The sequence below is a fragment of the Struthio camelus genome, chromosome 3 (assembly GCF_040807025.1).
Source record: "Struthio camelus isolate bStrCam1 chromosome 3, bStrCam1.hap1, whole genome shotgun sequence".
Lineage (NCBI taxonomy): Eukaryota > Metazoa > Chordata > Aves > Struthioniformes > Struthionidae > Struthio > Struthio camelus.
Genome location: NC_090944.1, coordinates 60,257,427 through 60,278,316, shown reverse-complemented (window position 1 = coordinate 60,278,316; position 20,890 = coordinate 60,257,427). Strand labels below are relative to the sequence as shown.

Sequence of the window (20,890 nt, the reverse complement as noted above, 5' to 3'; positions counted from 1 at the left end):
CTAAAAATCAAAGTCAAAAACGGATTTCTATTTGGATTAATAGTCAATCTGCAAAAGTTAGCTTGTGATTTACATTTGGATTTTAATAAAGCAAATAATTAGTAGTTGCATCTAACATGAGATCTGAATACAGTAATAACGTGATAGCAGCATAGTAAAAGCTCTACATTTCACAAAGCTCTTTGCAAATGAGAATTTAGAACGAAATTCTGTTATATTCCTTAAGCACTTAAGGTAAATAGAGTAAGACAGATTTTGCTTTCTCATAGAAAGCCAATTAATTCTAAACAAATGTGAAATGCCACCCCCGAAATACCACTAAACTTGCACCAGATCATGTTCATCTTGAAAGCTTTTAAGAAAATTCAGAGGATTTGTTGGTGGTTTTTTCTTTTTTTTAAATGCAGCAAATAAAGCATGAATCCACCCAGAAAAGCACCCAAAATCATCACTTCCAGGTGTATGTTTTGGTATTTTATTTCAATATAGTCTTCAAACACACTGAAAAAAAATAAATAGGCTTGGAAGAAGAAACATTTTTGTCAGGAAGAAATTTTATTTGTTCATACAGTTAAAATACCAAAACAGATCACCAGCATTTAGAGCAAAAAGAGCACTATGTCAGTCTTCAGAGCCAATACAACCTCTTTATGTTTATACTTACGCTGCGCACTTGTTCTCAGATTCTGAAAAGGAAATACATGTATCCGTTCAGAACTTCTAACACAGTCGAGGACTGAACTAAGGTTCAGTCACATATTCTATGCTTTGCACAAGCATAGACTAAGGTAGGTAGATCAAGAGTCAGCACTCTGCAGTCCTTCCTGTAACTGAACTTGGTATGTGGGTGTTGAATAGGTTTTCTGATAAATCCACCCTTTACATACATTAGGCAGAAGATCTATTCAGACTGCTGAAAATTTGTCTGTCATACAGATGTTAAGTTGGGAGATTTTTTATTTTTAAGCAAGCCTACTAAATAGTTGACCTGAGTACCCTGAAGCACCCTGAACAGCTGCAGCACAGTGAGGGCAGATCACACAAGCTATCACCTGAAAATTAGTACCCAAGCATCTTATCATATGAAGTAACTATGATAAACTTTATTTCTCTTTTGCTTAACAGTTTTTGTTTAATAGCTGAATAGCTAAAGCCTGATCACAGTTTGTGTGAGAAGTGCACGAGTATTGCAATTCCTGTATTTTGTAACAGCATTACCTGCTGGAAAAGGAATGGATTATCATCCTTTGCCTAATTTGTGGTTAAGTGGTACACTTTGAAGGATAATTTTTATGAGATACCAGCGTCTAATCTGCAAAACATTCTCTGAAATAATTTAAGTGCAATAAGGAAAGCATGCCTTCTCTTCATTGGAATAAAGACTTCAGCTTCAAATCTTTCCAAGACAAACATTTATTCTTTATTCAAAACATTGTTTACATTGGTCGAAAGAGTTCAGCCCAAGTTTTTTCCAGAGAACAATGTCGATAGTTGCAAATAAGTATTATGTAAAATAACACTTCATTCCTGTGTCTTCTAAACTACACTCATTTCTCTCAAAACAGTATTAATCAATTAACGAAAGAGAACGGACAGGAAAATTTTTTATTAGCTTGAGGTACAATGTTCTCTTACTGACTGCATACAAGTCACTTCCTGTAACACACTTGTTGCACAAGCACCTTATGTCTTCTCTCTTTATCCACTGCGTGTTTTCTTTTACTGAATTACTGATTAACAGAAGTGCCACTTACTGCGTAAGATCAGAGTATGTTTGCAGTACGCAGCTAAGTATATGGACCTGCTGCCTGCAGGTCGATTTTCTCTGAACCTGGACATGCTCTCCATGTCCATTACATGCAGTTGGCTGAAACATCCCTAAAGGAGTTATTCAGTTATTCCAGAAGATCTTGAAATACAGTCTTCAAACTTGGGGAATAACATAAATTGTCAAGGATGCTGATGACATCATCACTATTCAAAGGGCTAAAGTCCAAGGTTGGCAATTTTAGCTTGTAACTGCTTGTAACACAAACCCTCTGCTGCCTCTCTGCTTCTCACCCAGCACAGGACATGGTTTTCCGTCTCACCTATCTCCAAGTACTGCTTTCGTTTGCACTGCCACCCTAGCTGATCCAGTCTCTGTACCTACCTTACGGACATTCATTTCTTGGTAGGTTGTAAGGCTGGAACCTGAAGGAGCTCATAAGACCATAAATACGGGGACGGAAAGAGTATGCTGCAAAAAGAACAGTGCCTGTCATACAGCAAAATGACAAGACGCTCTTGCACCCTCCACCTAAGACTCCAAGTCCAGTAAAGCAGAGAGCATTCCCTCACCTGCTGGCACAGCTGGGAAGTGGTTCACTTCAGAGCCCTACTAGGAGCCCGTGGAAATTAATCACAAGCCGCTTTCAACCTATGTAGCGCAGAAGCTGTGTTACTACCATCAGTAAGATTGGCTTTGACACAAATTTGGGTTGTTAAATTTGTTAATCCAGATATAAAGTTTGTTAATCTAGATGTAAATTTCGATTTTGCCATCAGCCACACACTTCTTGTTCACTTCTGCTTAAGAAAAAGTACAATAATGTAAATATATAATGTATAAAGCATAATAAAGAGAAATGTTAGATAATAAATTTATTATCTGAAAATAACAAAATTCGATTTCCTTTCTAAAGTTATTTTTATGACCTATCAGTACATTACACTTGGCAGCAGAATCCAGCTTGAATTTACATGTATCTGTTTCGAATGTACTCTCTGTACATAAGGAAGTCATCTTTTCCCAGTGGTTGCATGTTTCCTCTTCCAGCCTGAATGTGAGCATGAAAAATCTCAATTGATTTCCTATCAACTCTTGGAGGCTGGACTTCATAAATGTTGTCTTGGGAAAAGGATGAGATGGGTACTCTGGAGAACAAAACAAAACAAAACAAAACCCCACTGAATATTTGGATCATTAGGTAAAAATTTTCCAGAGAGAAAGAACAGTATTTTTTTTTCTTTAAAGATACATGAGAGCCAATGAAAAGGTAACTTGCCACTCGATAATTCATTTACCTGGATTGTTATCATGACTGCCGACCTGGTAAGACTCAGCTTTCCAAGTAGGGTAGTTAGGTAAGATGCCACTAATCACACTGCAGACTACTTTCTTCACTTTCCTTACTCTGTCCTCATTTCTTCATTCTCAGATCTGCTACAGTCAGTAAGCACCTAAGCTGAAACTAATCTGAGTCATACACTTCAGCAGATAACCAGAAAACTTAATTGAATTGTCCATGTAGTCAGTAGCAATTATAACATGTAAGTGATTATACTCTGAACCCATATACAGAAAGGATTTATCAGATAAGAAATTTCCATCCCATTACTAGGAAATACGCAACTATTATTACCAGCAATAGCACTCTGTCCACTGGGACAGATGATATTTTATAAAAATATTTTTAAAACAGCTTAGTACAATAAACTTCTATCTTTGTTTCCTAATATTTAAACCTACTCCTGCCTTATGAGAAATAAATGTAGTTTGAAAGTTTACACAGAACCTGAGTACATCAGACCTTTTTTTAAGTACTACTGTGAATCAAATTCACTCATAAGGTAGAAGTTGTTCCTTTTAACTCCTAACTGTTGAAAACTGCACACTGGGCAAGATCATAGCCAGCAGGGCAAGGCAAGTGATTGGTCCCCTTTATTCAGGGCTTGAGAAACCACAGCTGGAGAACTGTTCCCACATCTGGGCTCCCCAGAACAAGACAGACAACAACATATTTGAACGAGCCCAGCGAAAGCCACCAGGATGATCAGAGAGCTGGAGTATGACAGATGAGGAGAGGCTGAGCTGGGTTTGTCCAGCCTGGAGAGGAGAAGCTCAGGGTGGCCTTACTGCTGTCCACAGCTGCCTAATGGGAGGGCACAGGACTCTTTCTTAGAGGTACACAGTGACAAGACAAATTGCAAAAGGGACTGCAAATTGCAACACGGGACATTCTGATTAAAGGAAATTTTTCTTTCCCCATGAGGGTGGTCAGGCACTGGAAGGGGCTGCCCAGAGAGGCTGTGGAATCTCTGTCCACAGGGAAATTCAAAACTCAAGTGGACACAGCCCTGAGCAAACTGATCTGAGGTGGCCCTGATTGAGCAGGGGATCGGATCAGATGACCTCTGGGGATCCCGTCCAATTAATATTATGCTATATTTCAAAAACAAACTCTTCAGTAATAATGTGTTCTCAAAAATCGACTGCAAGGTAGCAACAGAGCTATTTATACTAAGCACGTAATAAATGAATAAACACTAAAAGTATCTGTGTCGTAAATCACCTTCATTTTAAAGCACCTTTGCTATTAGGAGAGCAGCATCCGTAAATACACTGTCTCTATTTCCCAGCAATACTTTAGTAATGAGTTTACAAAATACTTTGAGTTGAATAGTACAGATATTTTAACTATGCAATAGCGGATTGGTTGGGATTCCGTAACAGGACAGTCAATGCTTAATGCATTGCCATCTAAAGATAACCAGTGCATTAACTTTTCCTTCTATAAATACTATCTGACTTATAGAAAATCAAAGTCTGAAATGAACTCCAAGAAAAAACTATCTGATAGAGCTATGAGTTATCTAGAATAGCAGATGCAATTCTCCTATAAACGCTAAACAGGAGAAAAATATTTCTCAATTATGAAAAAAATTGACATAAACTTTTTAAAGAGTTGTCTAAATCATCAGCTTCATATATTTTTAGCTCATATTTCATCTGAAAAAGTTGATTTACTTCTAGGCTGAATCAAAATGTCCCACTGTCCTCTTTCAGAGAGTGACCAGAAGCCATGCTTGGGGAAAAATTATTAAAATAGAGCATGTACTGAACAACCTCTTCTCTGGTATATCCTCCTATATTTCAGTAACCAGGGTTCAGGGAGTACCTGAGGCAAAATTTGATATTGGACTACTATTTCATGAGAAGTGATTTCCACAGGTATCTATCAGTTTTTCTAATAACTCTCTGAGCCTCTGAGAAGGGAATACGTTCCACAGCTTAACTGTGTTTCATGTGATAGTCCTTTCATTTGTTATTATGGATCTTGGCTGCTCATAATTCTTAGAATGGGAGAAATGGTGAATAGTCATTCTCTGTTTGCCTTCTACCCATCTCTATTATACACCCAAATGTATTTATTCTTTCCTCACACACTTGTTATTTTCTGATCAACCTTGTCACTCATTTATGCAGTTTTCCTAGGTCTACTTCATCGTTTTCAACAATGCAATGACCAAAATTGCATTTTAATACCTGATATTTCTTTCTTTTTTTACTACCTTCCCCACTTGTCACCTATTATTTTAGTTATAGAAGACGGACTTTCTGAATACTTTACGCTACTTAATAGCATACTGAGGTAGCAGCCAGATGCTGAAAAAACATCAGGATAGTGTTGTTAAATATTGTTTGTGTGTGTGTGTGTATATACATACATATACACACACACATACACACATATATATATATTTGGAATCAAAATTTTTAAACTAAGAAATTACAGCAGCAGCTTCCTGTCAAAGACCACCATTCCCCAAAGCAGACATCGACCAGCAAAAATGCAAGAAAGACTCATGTGTATTAGCATCATTGCAATATCCCACAGAAACCACAGTCATGATTCAGTCTGTAGGAGCTTTTCAAGAGACAGGCTGTTATTTGTGTGTCCTTTTAAAGGGAAAAGCAGGGAATGGTGGCCCATTTCTTGCATCCTCTTGTCATTAGGCAAAGGGCAAAGAATACACCAGCCAGCGAGCATCAGGGGTCTTCTGCTCTCATAGCAGCTTTACACTCACAGTATGGTTACAGTATAAAAGTTACTCTAAAATGTGGTAACTGGAAGTGGTCCGAAATGGGTGCAAAGAACAGTTAAGGTTAGAAGTTCATACTAACACCAGTTTGTGAGCCAGTAGTAGGGCTTTCCTTGGCGTTTCTGAGGTTCACTGAGTCTCCAGAAGGGCAACAATCCATTGAGTAGCAAGATAACAAAATGAAGCAAAGGTGATTTGCTCGAAAAAAACCACACTGTATTGCTGGTTTCTCACGAGTAAAAATGTATGGAACTAACACTAATTCCACTCAGAAGATAGTTCTTAGTAAAACTGAAGTGTCCTCTTTTGTCTATCCTCTTAAAAAATTGAGAAAACAGTTAGCAGCCCTTAGCAGAAAATAACAAAAGCATTCAGAAGCCTGAATTCCTGTTCTTAGGAAAGAATCAGTTCTAACTTCAGTCATCAACTTCTTTCAAGAAAAAATTCTCCTCATTTAGATTTTCAATACATAGTTTGTTTTTCTAAAAGCATTTAACCTGAAATAAGTAAGCATGGTCTCATGCTGGGGTACATCTTAACAGCTTTACAAATTATGTTTTCAACTCCTGTTGCAGGCATATTCTACAGAAGACAAACTCTAGCTGTTAAGAGTAGGTCGAGGGTCCCTATGAGTCACTGCAGTTAAATAGCTGGAACACAAACGACAGCAGAGGCCATCTATAAACAAAATATAGTAATGCTCAGCTAGTTACATTACGACCGTTTCCAAGATCTCTATTAAAACTGCCAAAAACTTGCTTCCTTATTTTATAGCCTTTGATTAAAATATAATGACAGATTTTAGATGTCTCATAACACGATGGTTTCTCAGTGCTATAAAATTATTGCAACGTGTCATGTAATGTCATGTATGCCTAATACTCCACCACTGCTGGAATATGGTTTATAAAATAAAAAGGTGTCCATATTAAAAGGAATATTTTTCAATTGCACATTGAAATTTATATTTTTCTACGTTATACGTCAAGAAATTCAGTTAATATACTTTGCATATCATGACAAAATTACTTTTGCTCTCAGCAGAATAGAGGTATACTATTTTATTTGAGATATGTTTTTAAAAAAATACAGACATAAGCAAAATACCTAACTAGAAAGTGTGCAAGACAGCTAAGCAAGCAGATGCACACAATTCAGTAATTCAAAAAAATTTAGCAACACATGTCAATTTAATCAATTTATTATGATAACATTTTACAAGGTCTATTTACAAAAAATCCAATGATTCCAATGAAACCCACTGGAAGAGCTGTTAAAGAACAAATTTCAGGACACTAAACAAGCAAATACAAGACAATTAAAACTACTCAACATTTATATTGTAATAGCAATCATTTGATTCTGAGAGCTGAAAAATGACAACTCTCTGAGTTAAAACTCAATTGAAACTGGCAATGTCAGATGAAAGGACATTAAAATACAGATTTGAATTGCTCTTTCAAATTTCCATCACATATATTTTAAGTCTGTGCTAAAAAGATGAAAAAAACCATTTCTAGCAAGAGTTTAGTCCGTATCAAAATATTTTTCCTTGATACTAACAGGAAGAAAGATTCAACTGCTTGAACTTTGTAAGAAAGTAAAAGTCAAAGGCCAACTACTTTGTCTTGAGTTGCTATGACAGCAAGTTATGACTAACTTTGTTAGTATTTTTTGCAACTGTAGCAGAAATAACATCACTTATTTGACATACAGCATGAAGGGACAGAGTCACAGAAAAAAACCCTCAAAACCTTTGATTTTAAACAAGGCTTAAAGTATAAAATCAATGCCTTTCTTAAAACAAAACTCTTTGGAAATGAGTTGAAACTGTTTTGAGGAGTCCCTCCTCTGATTTTCAGATTTCACCAAATCAGGATTTTATTTTATTCTTTGTTAGTAAACTGTATGAATAATAGTGTGGCTTTTCCCTCATACTCAACCTTTTCTATTTTTTTTCCAACAAAGAGATAGTTTCTTCTCACTATCACAATCACGTTTTCTAATTCATTATAAAACATTAAGGCAGATGTCCTCAGAACTGGCGCCAAAAACTAGTCGTCTAAATTCATATTTGGATGCTTAAAAAGTACCCACAACTCCTGCACTTACTTACTTATCTGGTTTAAAGCATTCAAGCAGAAACTACAGCAGTGGTATCTGACACTAGCACACTGAGCTAATGTACCCAATATCACTAACACCAAAATAAGCCACTTACTCAAACGTAGTTGGCCTGTTTAGTCCACTAGCAAGTGAACAATTATTTAATTAAAAAAAAAAAAACCCAAACCACCGCATTAATTTGAAGTCTTACCTATTTATTGATTTGTTTCTAAAGACATTACATTTCCCAACTGCTAATGAGTCAACAGTCATTTCTCTCAGACATACTGGAAACTGGATAGCAGAGTGTGTTTCATTTCAAGCATTTAGTAACTGAATCTCAATTTTCCACCTACTTGCTTCAACATGCTAAAAATATATTGAAAGAACAGCGTGTTCACGCATACCAATTTTGTTTAATAACCCCATATTAAGCTCTAAAAGTTTGTACAGTGCTTGCATTATCCAGTCATTTAAAGTCATTTCTCTAACACTATTTATGCAAAAATCTAATCTATTAAATAAGTTTAATATCTTAGAATAGCATCATGAAAGATAGCATGTTATTTGACTTTGCTATCAGACCTCCCTCTCTCAGGGATACCTGCAGCTGTACAGCCTCTAAATGAAAACTACAGTGACCGGAATGCAAGCAGGATGTTCTGAAGAGCAGCACCCTTGCCATGCAAAGTTCAGTTGTTTTCATCCTCGTTGTGAAAATGCTTGACAGTGTCACGGTTTCACCAGGAATGACACTGTCTCTGTCGTAAAAGAAGATACAGTTATAATCTTCAGTTACAACCAAGACAATCCATACTCTGAAGGGGAAGTGCTTGGTGATGTGCTTAGCTCTCAGGAGTACAGCTATCACCAGAAAGCCGCCACAGTTGTTTCAACATTAATTCTCCTCAAATCTCTAAAGGATGGCTAAAAAGGCAGGCAAAACGTACTCTGGTGTCTTGTTTGAATCCTAAGCAAATACATCTGAGCTACAAAATTCTGACAAATCCAGTGTGTTTTGTTTTTTTGTTTTCACAAACGGTATCCCATTCAATTGCTTGCTCTGCTCTTTCAGAAGCCTTCAACAGAATTTTCCTTACTTAGACACCAATTCCTATATACAAAGTTTCTGTCATGTTCCGTGGGAGTGGACAGGACTGAAAAATAGGAAATCTTCTCTGTCAAATAATATATACTACTGCAACTTGCTTCTTGCAGAACAGACTGACAGCAAAATCTGGACAGCATCCAGGTTCCAGAACAGTCACATGAAACGCCAACAACATATATAATTTCAAGGCTTAGGGAAAGAAGAGACTATCGTTGCATAGGTAAACATCTAAATGAGATTTATACAATCTACATTAGAAGTAGCTTCTCTACGCTGCAGAGAGAAGGAACTTGAGAGAAGGTCAGAACACCTGATACAGAAAGGTCTCTGCATCTGATCTCTGAGGAAAGATTAAACCTTCTAAGCAGGGATGATTTTTGCTGGCCACAGAGTAATCCAAAATTTAAAGACTGAACGCAAAGGGATCGAACCTGGGGGAAGGATAAGACAAAACAAAAACTACCAAAAGAACTCTTAACAAAAGGAGAGGAGATTATTGTGATTCTTTTAGAAAGGAAGAGCTTGCATTTAGTTCTTCATGTAGTATTTCTTGAGTGAGACAGTTCTCCTAAATTAACTTTATGTGAAAATAACCCGAACACTCATATTCAGAGACTAGAAATGGATGATGAATGCAAATTATTCATCGCACAGAGACAACAGGGATGGTTTCAAGAAGGGTGCTCAGAATTTTCATCTAACATTTTGATCATTAAAATGCCAGGAAGCCCATGGGCTAAGATGGGAAAAACTTTCCGGTTTTGCTAGAGACTGTTAATACTACAAAAATCCCCCAAACAATAAGTCCTTCATATAGAATATAGAAATAACTAGCTTTACCGTCAGGGGTTTATTATTTGTTATTGTCAATGTTTATTCAGAAGCCAGTGTGAATATGGAGGAAATATAGAGGATCCATATTTCGAGTGTGAGCATTCGAATATTTAAACGTGATACTCATTTTTAATTTGAAATGGACATGAATAAATAAAAATGATGATATAAATAATCAGTACGAGGCAGATAAAATACTAAGAGTTTTGTTATCAAAACAACATTCAGAATCTCAGCTGACAGCTCTACCGCAAAGGCTAAGCATGTGAGCTCTCTAACCTGAAAAGCTCAGAGCTCAGTATTGACAGAATAGATGAACGGGAAGAAGATAATCATTCCTACGTGCAAGTGTGGATCTGAATCACAGGGAGTTTAAACAATTTACCCAAGCTCCCTGAAAGACTCACAGTCCTCTCCCCAATTTGTCGTAAGTAAAGTTATACAAGATAACTGAGTCAATCTAAGAAACTGTTACCACCCATACCAGGAAGTGCTGCTGCCTTTGCCTCTTCTATGCTGGCCATGATGCTAACTGGGACCTTCAGCGGTCAAATTCATCTCTCCAATTTATCAGAAAACTATTTGCTTTTTTTGCTGAGCTAGCTGGCTGCAGATTGACAAGCTAAACTGACTGGTGACAAGCTAAACTGAGTGGTATAAGGAGCCAAAGCTTGCACAGGTAAATGGAAAAACACATGAGAGGAAGGAGTGAAAGAGCAGGACCTCCCCCTTTTGGTGGCAATGAGCTGTTAGAACTGACTTAGTTATCTTGCTCACTTCTCCCATCATCCACACCCATAGTGACTTAACCATAAGATCAAATCATTTCATCTGTCAAACTTCAGTGAAGAGCATTTTGACAAATCGCCACAACATGGACCTACTTATTTCATTCGATCCCAAGCCAGCTCTTTTCTGAAGAATTCTACAACTCGCATCTACTCGCTACTGCTTTTCTCTAGACCTTTCCTAGCAGTATTATTTTTGAGATCTGTGACTAAAAATGAACACAAAGCCTCAAATCACAAAACGGCGCCTTTTATTCTCCTCTTAATTCCTGATACTCTTTTGTCTTTTTTTAGCCAACGATGAAGTAACCAGTACTTTCAGGGAAAGTACCCGCAATGACTTTAAAACCCCTTCCGCAGAATACAAAATTAAGTTATTCTCAGTAACAGTCAGCTTTATCAAGACATTTTGTAGAAGACAGGCATGTTTATAGTGCTAAAGCCATTCAGAATCACAATAAAGCGTGAACTTTCATCTTTAGACCAGAAAACAAAAACTACGTAATTTACAAACAGCCTCACCAGTAAATTCCACGAGAATTCTCACAGGCAATAAGTGCTGGAGAAGCAGAGAAGCACATTGCTTAAAATATTGAGAGTGAAAAAGAGGAAAGATGCAAGGTAAGTGAGAAAGACTAAACCGTAAAGCTATTTTTAGAATACTAGAATAGTAGATTTCTGCGAGTCCAGGGAACACTGAATGGAAATTAAAGTTGTCACGACACATGTATAAGAAAAATGTTGGTTACCCAAAAGTGATTACCCTCATCTCTAGTCTCAGTCAAAAGCTAGTAGTGAGCTACATATGTTTGTTTTATCTAGAGGTATCCAGAGGTTTAGATCAAATATGTTTCTTAATATACAGCTGTAAAATCCAGTGAGATTGTTGTTTGTATACAGCTGTGAGATCCAGTGCAAAGACATTTCCAAGTAAAACGAATCCAAATAAACAAACACGAAAGAATTTCATCCCTCATAGAGGCAAAGCATTTTTAATTAAACAGGGAACTAATATAGATGAATCCTAATTTAACAAAGATATTTACCTCTCCAAGGAATTGAAGCAATGCTAATTTTAATTAAGAGGCATAGCTATCCTCTTTCCCAGACAAGGAAGAAACAGAGTGAGTTATGGGTAAAAAATGGAATCTGTTCACACCCCTCTGGGACACTTGAAGGGGGAGACTAAGGACAAAAACCTTTTCCAAGCCCAGGGGCTGTTCTGACAAAGGGATGTTTAGCAAGAAGGTCCTCTTTAAAGAAGTGCAGAATATGTATTTTAAAAACAAAAGTCAGGAAACCCTGACTGTTTCCTTGATGGGAGAAGAAAGCAACTAGGTAAGACATCTTTGTGATTTAAGCTTAGCATAAAGAGATGACAGAATATAAACACATTTTTCACCTATCTCTTTCATGAATATTCCTAACAGTTATAAATTCTTCAATTTCACAAAGTGCTCCAAAAGCAACAAGAAAATAGAGAGTCCAACATGTTACATGTATCTCCACTGCAGTTACTGAAAACCCTCTCTCTCTCAAGCTAATCTTGAGTTTAACATGCTCTTGCCATTTTATCTCTTAAAAGGTTAGTATTCTCCAGGGGAATTCTTGATTCAGAGCAGCAATTCAAACAGCAGTAAACAGAAAGGAAGTTTATTTGTTCCAGAAGTGAACAACATGCCCTTAAAGAATGGCTACATTTACGACTATTCTCAAAAGAACAATCTGTCACTGTCTGAACAGAATGAAAAAGTTGTTTAAGAATTGCAGAACAAAAGGTGGAGAAAAATTTTAAGCTGTATAAAGGCATACTGTCCAAAAATACTACTGACTATAAAACACCCTGCTTCCTCCAAGATGTACACAGAAGAACACATTTGTTAGGACTGGCAGAGAAAGACAATCTGTACAATTTCAAGAGCAGGAGTGACTGAGGGCATAAGATTTGTGTGCTCTGTGACTTTTACACTTCCACTATTCAGAAACACATAGAAATTACACTGGGGAAAAGAGAATGAAGAATGCTCTGACTGCCCAAAAGCCACCAAAACTGTGCATATAGACTGTACTTAACACGTTCATTTTGCAACATAAGATAAGGGATATTTTACTCTGTGTTAAAAGGGCAAAAAAGGAATGATTGCTATCTCTGATACTGTCAAAAACACGCGAGGAGATTTTGCAGTTACACAAAAAGAATCATCTTTGTTAATAGCAAAAGTGTTCCTACTATCATAAAACCCGTTCTTAGCGACTTCCCTTCAAAACTAGAAAATATTCAGAGTTGTTCCTTCATGCATAAAAATGTAATTTTACAGTTTGCCCAGTTAATATGTTAATAACCATCAGATAAATTCCATTATGAAACTATAGGCATATTCATCTACAAAGCATATGTTCATTAATGCTGAACAACACACAGTGATGTCATCATTTTAAACATGCACTATACCAATTAACTACGGACTGATGTTGGGTAGCATTGTGTTTATCACAATACTAAATCTGTTTTGTGTTAGCCTGCTCCCTGAAGCCCACTGAGACATTCCCAGCCTTTATCCCTACTTGTGAGAGTGGTATCTTCACGGTTTCCCCACTTCTTCAGCACAGAGGGAAGAGACTAGAGGCAGTTCAGGAAACTAAAGCTGAGGCTTCTGTAAATCAGCGGACTGCAGGGCTGGTCTGTGGTTCTAAGGAGTGGCTGGGCTGCTGCGTAAGAGATCTCGTACCCAGGGCTAAAAGCCAAAAAACCAGTTCTGGTGAAACAGGACAGCATAGGGATAGATCAGCTGGGAAGTCAGAAGTTGATCCTCCAAATGCCAAAGACCTGCTTTCATAATACCATGATATTTGGATAAGATCATGATTTTTTTTTGATATTGCTACCACAAATTCAAATGGTCAAACGCAATGATTCAAATGATCTGGCCTATCACTAGAGGCCATTCTTGTACAGTGATGATCAATCCATAACCACAAACATTTACATTCCTTAGTTCAGCATAGATTTTTAACCGGTACACCTATTACGACTTCAAGGTTAGAGTTATTTCTTCACATTAATGGATAGTTATTTTATTGGTAAGTCATTCCATATGGCAGGTATCTCTGGACAGCAATACTCCTACCATCCTCCTCTGATTGTCTGGCTTTGTTGAAGATGACCTCCCTTGCAACTTACCCTCACCTATTTACCTCTTTGGAGCAGTTCATGAAGATGTAAAATTTATCTATTGCGACAAATGCAGTGTTTAGAAAAAAGCTTGCCTCACCAGCTCAAAGTATCACTGACAAATACGAAGGGCCATTATTAAAACAAGCAGATAACAAAAAAACCCAAGATGATACTTCTGAGGAAAACATAGAGGATGTTTAACTGTTAAAATAATATCTATGCAAGATTCATGATGGTCTTGTCTTTAGTTAAAGCACACTGCCAACTGGTTTAAGGTAGCATAGATCCTCTGACTTCAGTAACAAAGATGGGCAACAAGTACATAAACAAAGCAGGAGTCTGTTCCTCCTTTACTCTATTCTCTCTAACTCGTGGCCAATCAGAAACATAAGAAATAAAAATCTTCCACTTGATTTCTCAAGATGCCTCAAGTATCTGTTAAAATAAATGCAGAGCATGTGTAGCTTTCTCAGACAAATACATTTAGATAACTTCACACTAAATGGAAGACTGAAATGCAATTTTGAATGCTTTTATGAAGAATACCTATGTCAACCAATCCCCTTCAAACTCTCTCTTTCAAAAGCAATTACAGCAATAAGAAAATGCCTTTTAAATTCAATCGCTTCAATACTTTCAATTGTGATAATTTTAACTTCACGATTGCTATGAATCTTGAATACAAAAATCTTGGTACTACAAAAACTAAAAAAAAAAAAACACCCAAACCAAAAAACAAAATGCACCTTTAAAGTTACAAGTTGTTTCACCACAGGGAGAAGTAGGAACCTGGTTCTTCATCCTATGCATTAAATCCCTTCAAGCCGTAAAAGCAACAGAAGTATGACTCTCACGAACAATTTAACATCAAATTTACCCAAAGATTTTCAGGCCTAATGAGAAAAGTTAAAAAAAAAAAATTAAAGGGAGCGAAAAAAAAGAATACTTACAGATTTATTACCCTATCCAATTGGTGTTTTGAGCAAAACTGTAGGCTGTTCTTGTCTTGTTTATGTTGACTTTGTCCCAACTGGACAAACCTGTGAATAGCAGTACACAGAAAAAATAAATCAAAAGAATTAAGAGAACTACCTGCAAAACCATCAGCAAAAATGACACCAAAAAATGAGTCATTAAGTCATGATATGTAAACTGCTGATCATGACCTACCTCTCTGGTAAACAAGAGAAATTTTTAAAACTTTATGATGGGTGCATGCGAGAACTCCGCAGCTTCTTCTAGCTTGAAAAAGATTTGCCTATTAATTGGCGTAACACGGCACTTCACCAGATAGAAATGGAACCATTATTAGGAGAGAACAAGTGGTATAAACCTCTGCTCCTATAAAATAGGCAGCCTACTACAGCTGGCTTCTGGAAAATGGAATTCCTACATCTTTTCCAAAGGAATCAGTCAGACAGACAGCCTACGGGAAAAGTCAACACAATAGATGGAAAGTTGCACAAGCTTGATGTTTCAGTCAGCCCGCAGCCAAATTCTATCTATTTTATCCAACTGAAATGCTGTCAGTCCAGATCACTCATTTACAAGCACAGTCCTTTGGGAGAACTCTCCTTGTCTCCAAATGCTTGCTGGAAGACACTAAATTAGACAGAAAAATACTGTTTTTTCTCCTGGCAATGAATCAGAAGGAAATAAAAGTAAGTGTTAACTGCTAGTCTTGTTCACTCATTTTTATATATATTTTACATACTTCAACTCAATTTTAGTCTCCAACACATCTGCGCTGTTAAAAACAGAAGTAAACATTACTTGTGATTTTAATCCTTTAATTTTCTGAGGTTGACTTTGTGTTTAAACATTCAGCTTCCATTTAGCTTAAAAACAGTCCTATTAGCCTATTTCTGAAATGTTTACTTCATTTTAACGGGGGACAATTAACAGTGCAAAAGCCACTGCATGGAAGAGTGTGCAGAATACGATGGATTAATACATTCATAAACAACTTACTGCAGCTTTTTGTCCTCTCTGCATTCAGGTTTTATACTGTACATATGAAAACATCAGAAAGAAATTAGCTCCAAGTTTAACTAGACAGCAAAAGTGACATTACCTTAGACGTGTCATAAGAATAAACACTAACATTTCTAAATAAGAATTATCAGTAGGAATAAAAAAAACTATTAAAGATATTCCAGGGAAGGAGTCTGCTATTGAAACAAGCTTAAAAAAAAACAAATAAAATGGCGAGTTATGTTTGGGCTGAATATAAGCGTTTCCATTAACCGCTTTAAGTTACTCACCGTTCTGAAACAAACAAGGCTTAAATTAACACAAGTTAGCAGACATTAATAAGTACCATACACAGCTGCAGTATACAGCCTCAAATTATTCCAGTTTTCACATGAACTAACACAAATTATCTCAGCCATCAGTGAAACTGCGCTGAACAGGTTCCAATTACTTTTCATTTGCACGTATAGTCACTATAGATCAGTTGACATAAAGTAATTTATTAACCTGAGGTATTTTATATCTGCAAGTCCTCAGAGAACAAATCCTGACGCTAATAAAAAAAAAAACAGGCAACGTGTCAAATGACATCGAGTCAAGATGTATCTTATGTCTCCATTTCCTTTGTTATAGCAATAGAAAAAGACTTGAAGTGCGAACTGTAACATACTGTGAAATAAATTGCTGCTATTCTCAACTGATGTACATTGTAATAATGGATCTCAGTAAAATCTATACTTCCATACAGATCAGCACATCACACCATAAATAGTATTATGTCTTGTTAGCTAAAAGAAGTAAGGAACTGCCAAATTATAATTATTTTATTTTTAAATCTGTATTGCTTGAAGGAAACAAAATAAATGCAAGATTTTTGACTTGAAAAAGATATGACTACAGAGCTTCAAAGCCCCCATGGACTCTACAGTATTACTGTAATAATAGATTGTTAGTCCAGCCTGAAAAATGATAAAATGGGAAATAACTCCAACCCTGGATGTTATCACAGAGCTGCTCATCAGCAGTAAGTGGCCCATAGTGGACACCAGCTAGCAGTGGGCTATTTCTCGAACAACAGCCCCTATCACATATGCCAAAGGAAAACTGTCCAATCTACATCCATTTTTGAACTGTCTCTAGCGGTAAAGAACATCGGTGAAGTTAAGAACTTCAGCAGAGAGAGTGAGAAAAAGCCTTTTCAACCTTGCTCAAGCGTAATAGCTTCAAATGACTCAGCACGTAGGAAACAGCTAGAAATGGGAATTTCAACGAACTGAAGAAGCAAAGAGAAGTAGCTATCCCTAAATAAATAAGGTAATAGAAAAAGGCTTTTAAATAAAAAGAAATGACTATTTTTTCTTAAAATGCTTGAAAAGGATTGAGGAGCTAAGTCATCACATATCATCACATGGAAAGAAATCATAGTGAATTAACACTTTATTCACAAACTGAAGATGGTTCACATAACACGGTAATTACTGCTATTACACATTAGAAAACACGTCACAAGTATTCATTCCAACATATATACACGGTGTTTTTTGAGAAGACATGTCGTTTTCTTGCACGCTTTTCTTTTACTCCATTAATTCTACAGTCTAAGCAGGTGTTTGAAACATTGGTTTACTAAGCCAACATAATTGATTTGCACGGCAGGTATCTTGCATAAGCCATTTCTCTCTTGGCAACAGCATTACAGACCTTTCGGAAGTAAGAGGGTCTTCAATTTGGATCTAAATTTCTCTGACTGATCTCACATACTGAATTCCTATTATTCTGACTAGTTTCCAAAGAAAAAGATTGCGACTCAGGAAGGGATCTTCTTCAGCAGGGAGCTGAATGATTAACTTTCAGATCAGTTCTAGTTTTAGTTCAGCTGTGACTGCAACGATTCTAGCTCAGTTTTGGTTTGAGTTAATAAAGTTTCAAAATGTTTAAATTCATTTCCAGCTTCAGTTTAAAAAAAACACTTTGGCTTCAGTTTTACTCTATGATATTTAGGAGAATACTTGAAAACAACAGCTTAAGTACATGTTTTTTTTTTTAATAATGTATCATATAGCCAGTGCTCTATATTGGGTTAGGGCCATGCAGAAACAGTGTTTCTAACACAATGGGATTCACATAGTTTTTTGGGGGAAATATACCATTAATTTGCTGTTTGCTCGTGGCAGTTGACGGTTCCTGCAGGAGCAGTGATGACTGCCTTCTACACGGTAAGACGACTGCGTTGTACAGCGTACTGGTGTAAAAGCAGCAGTTTTTGTGTCTGCTGGAATTCAGCTGGAGCTAGAAGGTGAGACCTTGATGTTTGCCCACCAACTCTTACCTCTAACCAGTAAGCCAGCAGCTCCCAGCTGCGGAGGACAGCCTGTACATGCTGGGCAGCATGTTGCCTCATGTTGTAGCAGTTCACCACAAAGTGCAGGAACTGAGGGGTAACTTGCAGGACTACCTAAAGAGCTGTATTTTGCCTTGCACAACGTAACGCCTTACTCTCATTTACTTAAGTATGGCTTGAGTTCGTGAAACCACTTACTAAAAACATGGGGCAGTAGGATGCTGTTCAAAATAAAGAAATGATGGAACAGCACATTATTACACACCCTACACTAGGTGCTGTGCTGATACATTATACATAACACACACGCACATATTTGTAAATACACGCACCGCAGACATGTTGTTCTTGCATGGAGCTCTGATAACGGCAAGGGCCAAAATGACTTCTGTCCTCTCCTCACAGCACAAATATTTCTGTCACATAAACATTCATGTTGCTACAATGCGAGTTTCTCCTTTACTCCTGTCACTTTTCTCAACTTTTCTGCTTGGAACCTATACCAGATTAAGCAACTACCCCAGATTTCCCTATGAAACCTACGATTTTGTATTTCAAACTCAAAAGGTCAAGACATTTCAAGAAAAAGGTTGAGTATTAATCAGAAAAGTAATTTTCCTAGAATACTGAAAGTCACACAAATATTTAATTTTTAGTAAGATGTAACAGTTAACACATACCTCTGTGCATAAGACATTACTTTAAGAAAAAACTTAAGGTGTTTTAATATGTATTTTTTAGCAGAAGAGACTAGGTCATTTATGACCAATTTAAGTTAGTGTAATTCAACATTTGAACAAATGCAAAAATCACAGACTACATACTCTAGAACCATGGAATCACTACTAATTTAGAATTTGTTTATTTATTCCTAGGAATATATTAACTGACATATTTCTGCTGAAGCATCTTTCATTCCATTTAAGTTCCAAATTTTGCCTTTGGAGACATCTGCGTAACTTTCACTGAATTCAGAACTGACAGATCTGAAAAGAGTTTGATTTTAAAAAGAAGAATAGTAAGAGTCCTCCAAATATCTCTGAAATACAGAATTTAGGTAAGTCTTTGTCAAAGGCAGCACTTTTGACAAGCTGGAACTTGACAACTCAAACTTTTGTCAACTGGTTTTTAACCAGTTTCAATTATCTTTTACTGATTGCCACTGGGAAATATCTCACCTTGTGTATATTGTGAGATCATCTTCTGAAGGAACATCTGAAAGATTAACTCCATACACGTCTTTTGTGGACTGGACTACATTCTGGAACATAAGAACAAAGACTCAGACTGAGGATACTGTAACAACATCCAAACTAGAGTTTACTTGAAAGAATAGAACTATTTCTAAATCTGAAAATAATTACAATAAGGTGCAGGCAAAACCAAACAAGCTCCTCACATACTTAGTAATCTTTGCAAACTAAGCTTATGCACATCTTTTGTAATAAAAATGATTTACTAGAAATATCCAAGACATTTGTTCAACAAGAAAGGAAAGGATTCTTGAAAGATATATCAGATACAACAACACATATGGAGATTAAATAATAGTTACAGGGCACATTATGAAGTATGCATTCAATCCTGTCCCGTCTTTAAATTTAATAAATGAAAAAAATCGTATTTGTCCACAACATGCTCCCACATTTGCTTTCTGCTTTCCTGCTGTCAGTTGTAAATTGACTAAAAATTTCAAGTTGAAGACAACTGTTTCCACTTTGTACGTTACACAATCATGTCAGTCAACTATAACAAGGCGGTAATGCACATGCATACATCACTAACCACATCTAAAGGTTCAGAGTTAAACTGACAGGATTAGTGACAAGACATACACAATTGCAAGGAAGCCAAGTACAAAAATAGGCGGTTTGCTTTTAGCTCAAAAAGATCCACAGTCAAAGAAGATCCAAGGAAAGGTATGTTCTAACAAGAAGTACAAGAGCATTTTGTTATTTTAAACTTCTGGGAGATATGAATAGATAAGAACAAGCTGTTTTTTTCTCCTAGCTCTACGAGGATTGCTGATGTAAAGAGAATACCAAAATTCAAATCCCTGACCAAACATCCAATTATTCTGGAATAATCATATTTACTCAAGACCTAAAAATATAAGGTTACACTTAAAAACACTTAAACATGAGCACCTAGAAACATAAGCTTACAAATATCAACTCCTTTACTCAAAAATTACCATGCACTTCTTTTTTCCCCCACCCAAACTTCTAGTATTTATTTGAGCACTAATATACACAAGTCATTTTCACAAATGCGGAAACACCAAAGTGCAGACTGACATGGGTCAAAATGTTAGGAAGCTATCAGTTTAGCTAACGGAGACAGATAGCGGAATATGTGTAAGCCTATGCTCTTAGGTTTATTTTTCAGTAAAGTAAGATACTTTATTTGTTTAAGGAAGCTAAGAAAAAAATGCATCTTACACGATTTCTACGATTTACCAGTTCTAGAAAAAAGACATTTCGTAAATCAACTAGAAAAAATATCATCCTTTTCAGTCACAGTTCTTTCGGTTCTTGTTATACTATTCAGTTCAGCCACCAAGGTTTCAAATCCTCTATTACAGTTCCTCCTTTTAAATTTTTTAACTGCATGTGTAAACACAACTAATAACTGATATTGCTAGAGGATTAATTCTAAAACATTTCTTGAAAAGCAAGTAATTGATGCTCTGCTTG

General features: G+C 36.5%; 1 protein-coding gene across 2 annotated transcripts in view; it reads right to left on the bottom strand.

Moving 5' to 3' along the window:
• Nucleotides 1-1,397: 1,397 nt before the first annotated feature.
• The window catches only part of FIG4 (FIG4 phosphoinositide 5-phosphatase), a 76,503-nt gene continuing 57,010 nt past the window's right edge, over nt 1,398-20,890 (bottom strand). For both annotated transcript variants that reach the window (XM_068938005.1, XM_068938006.1), the window contains exons 21-23: nt 19,373-19,455; nt 14,830-14,919; nt 1,398-2,916 (exon numbers count right to left, since the gene is read on the bottom strand). In XM_068938005.1, coding sequence (XP_068794106.1) covers nt 2,739-2,916; nt 14,830-14,919; nt 19,373-19,455 — 351 coding nt within the window. In that variant the 3' untranslated portion in view covers nt 1,398-2,738. The remainder of the gene's footprint in view (nt 2,917-14,829; nt 14,920-19,372; nt 19,456-20,890) is intronic.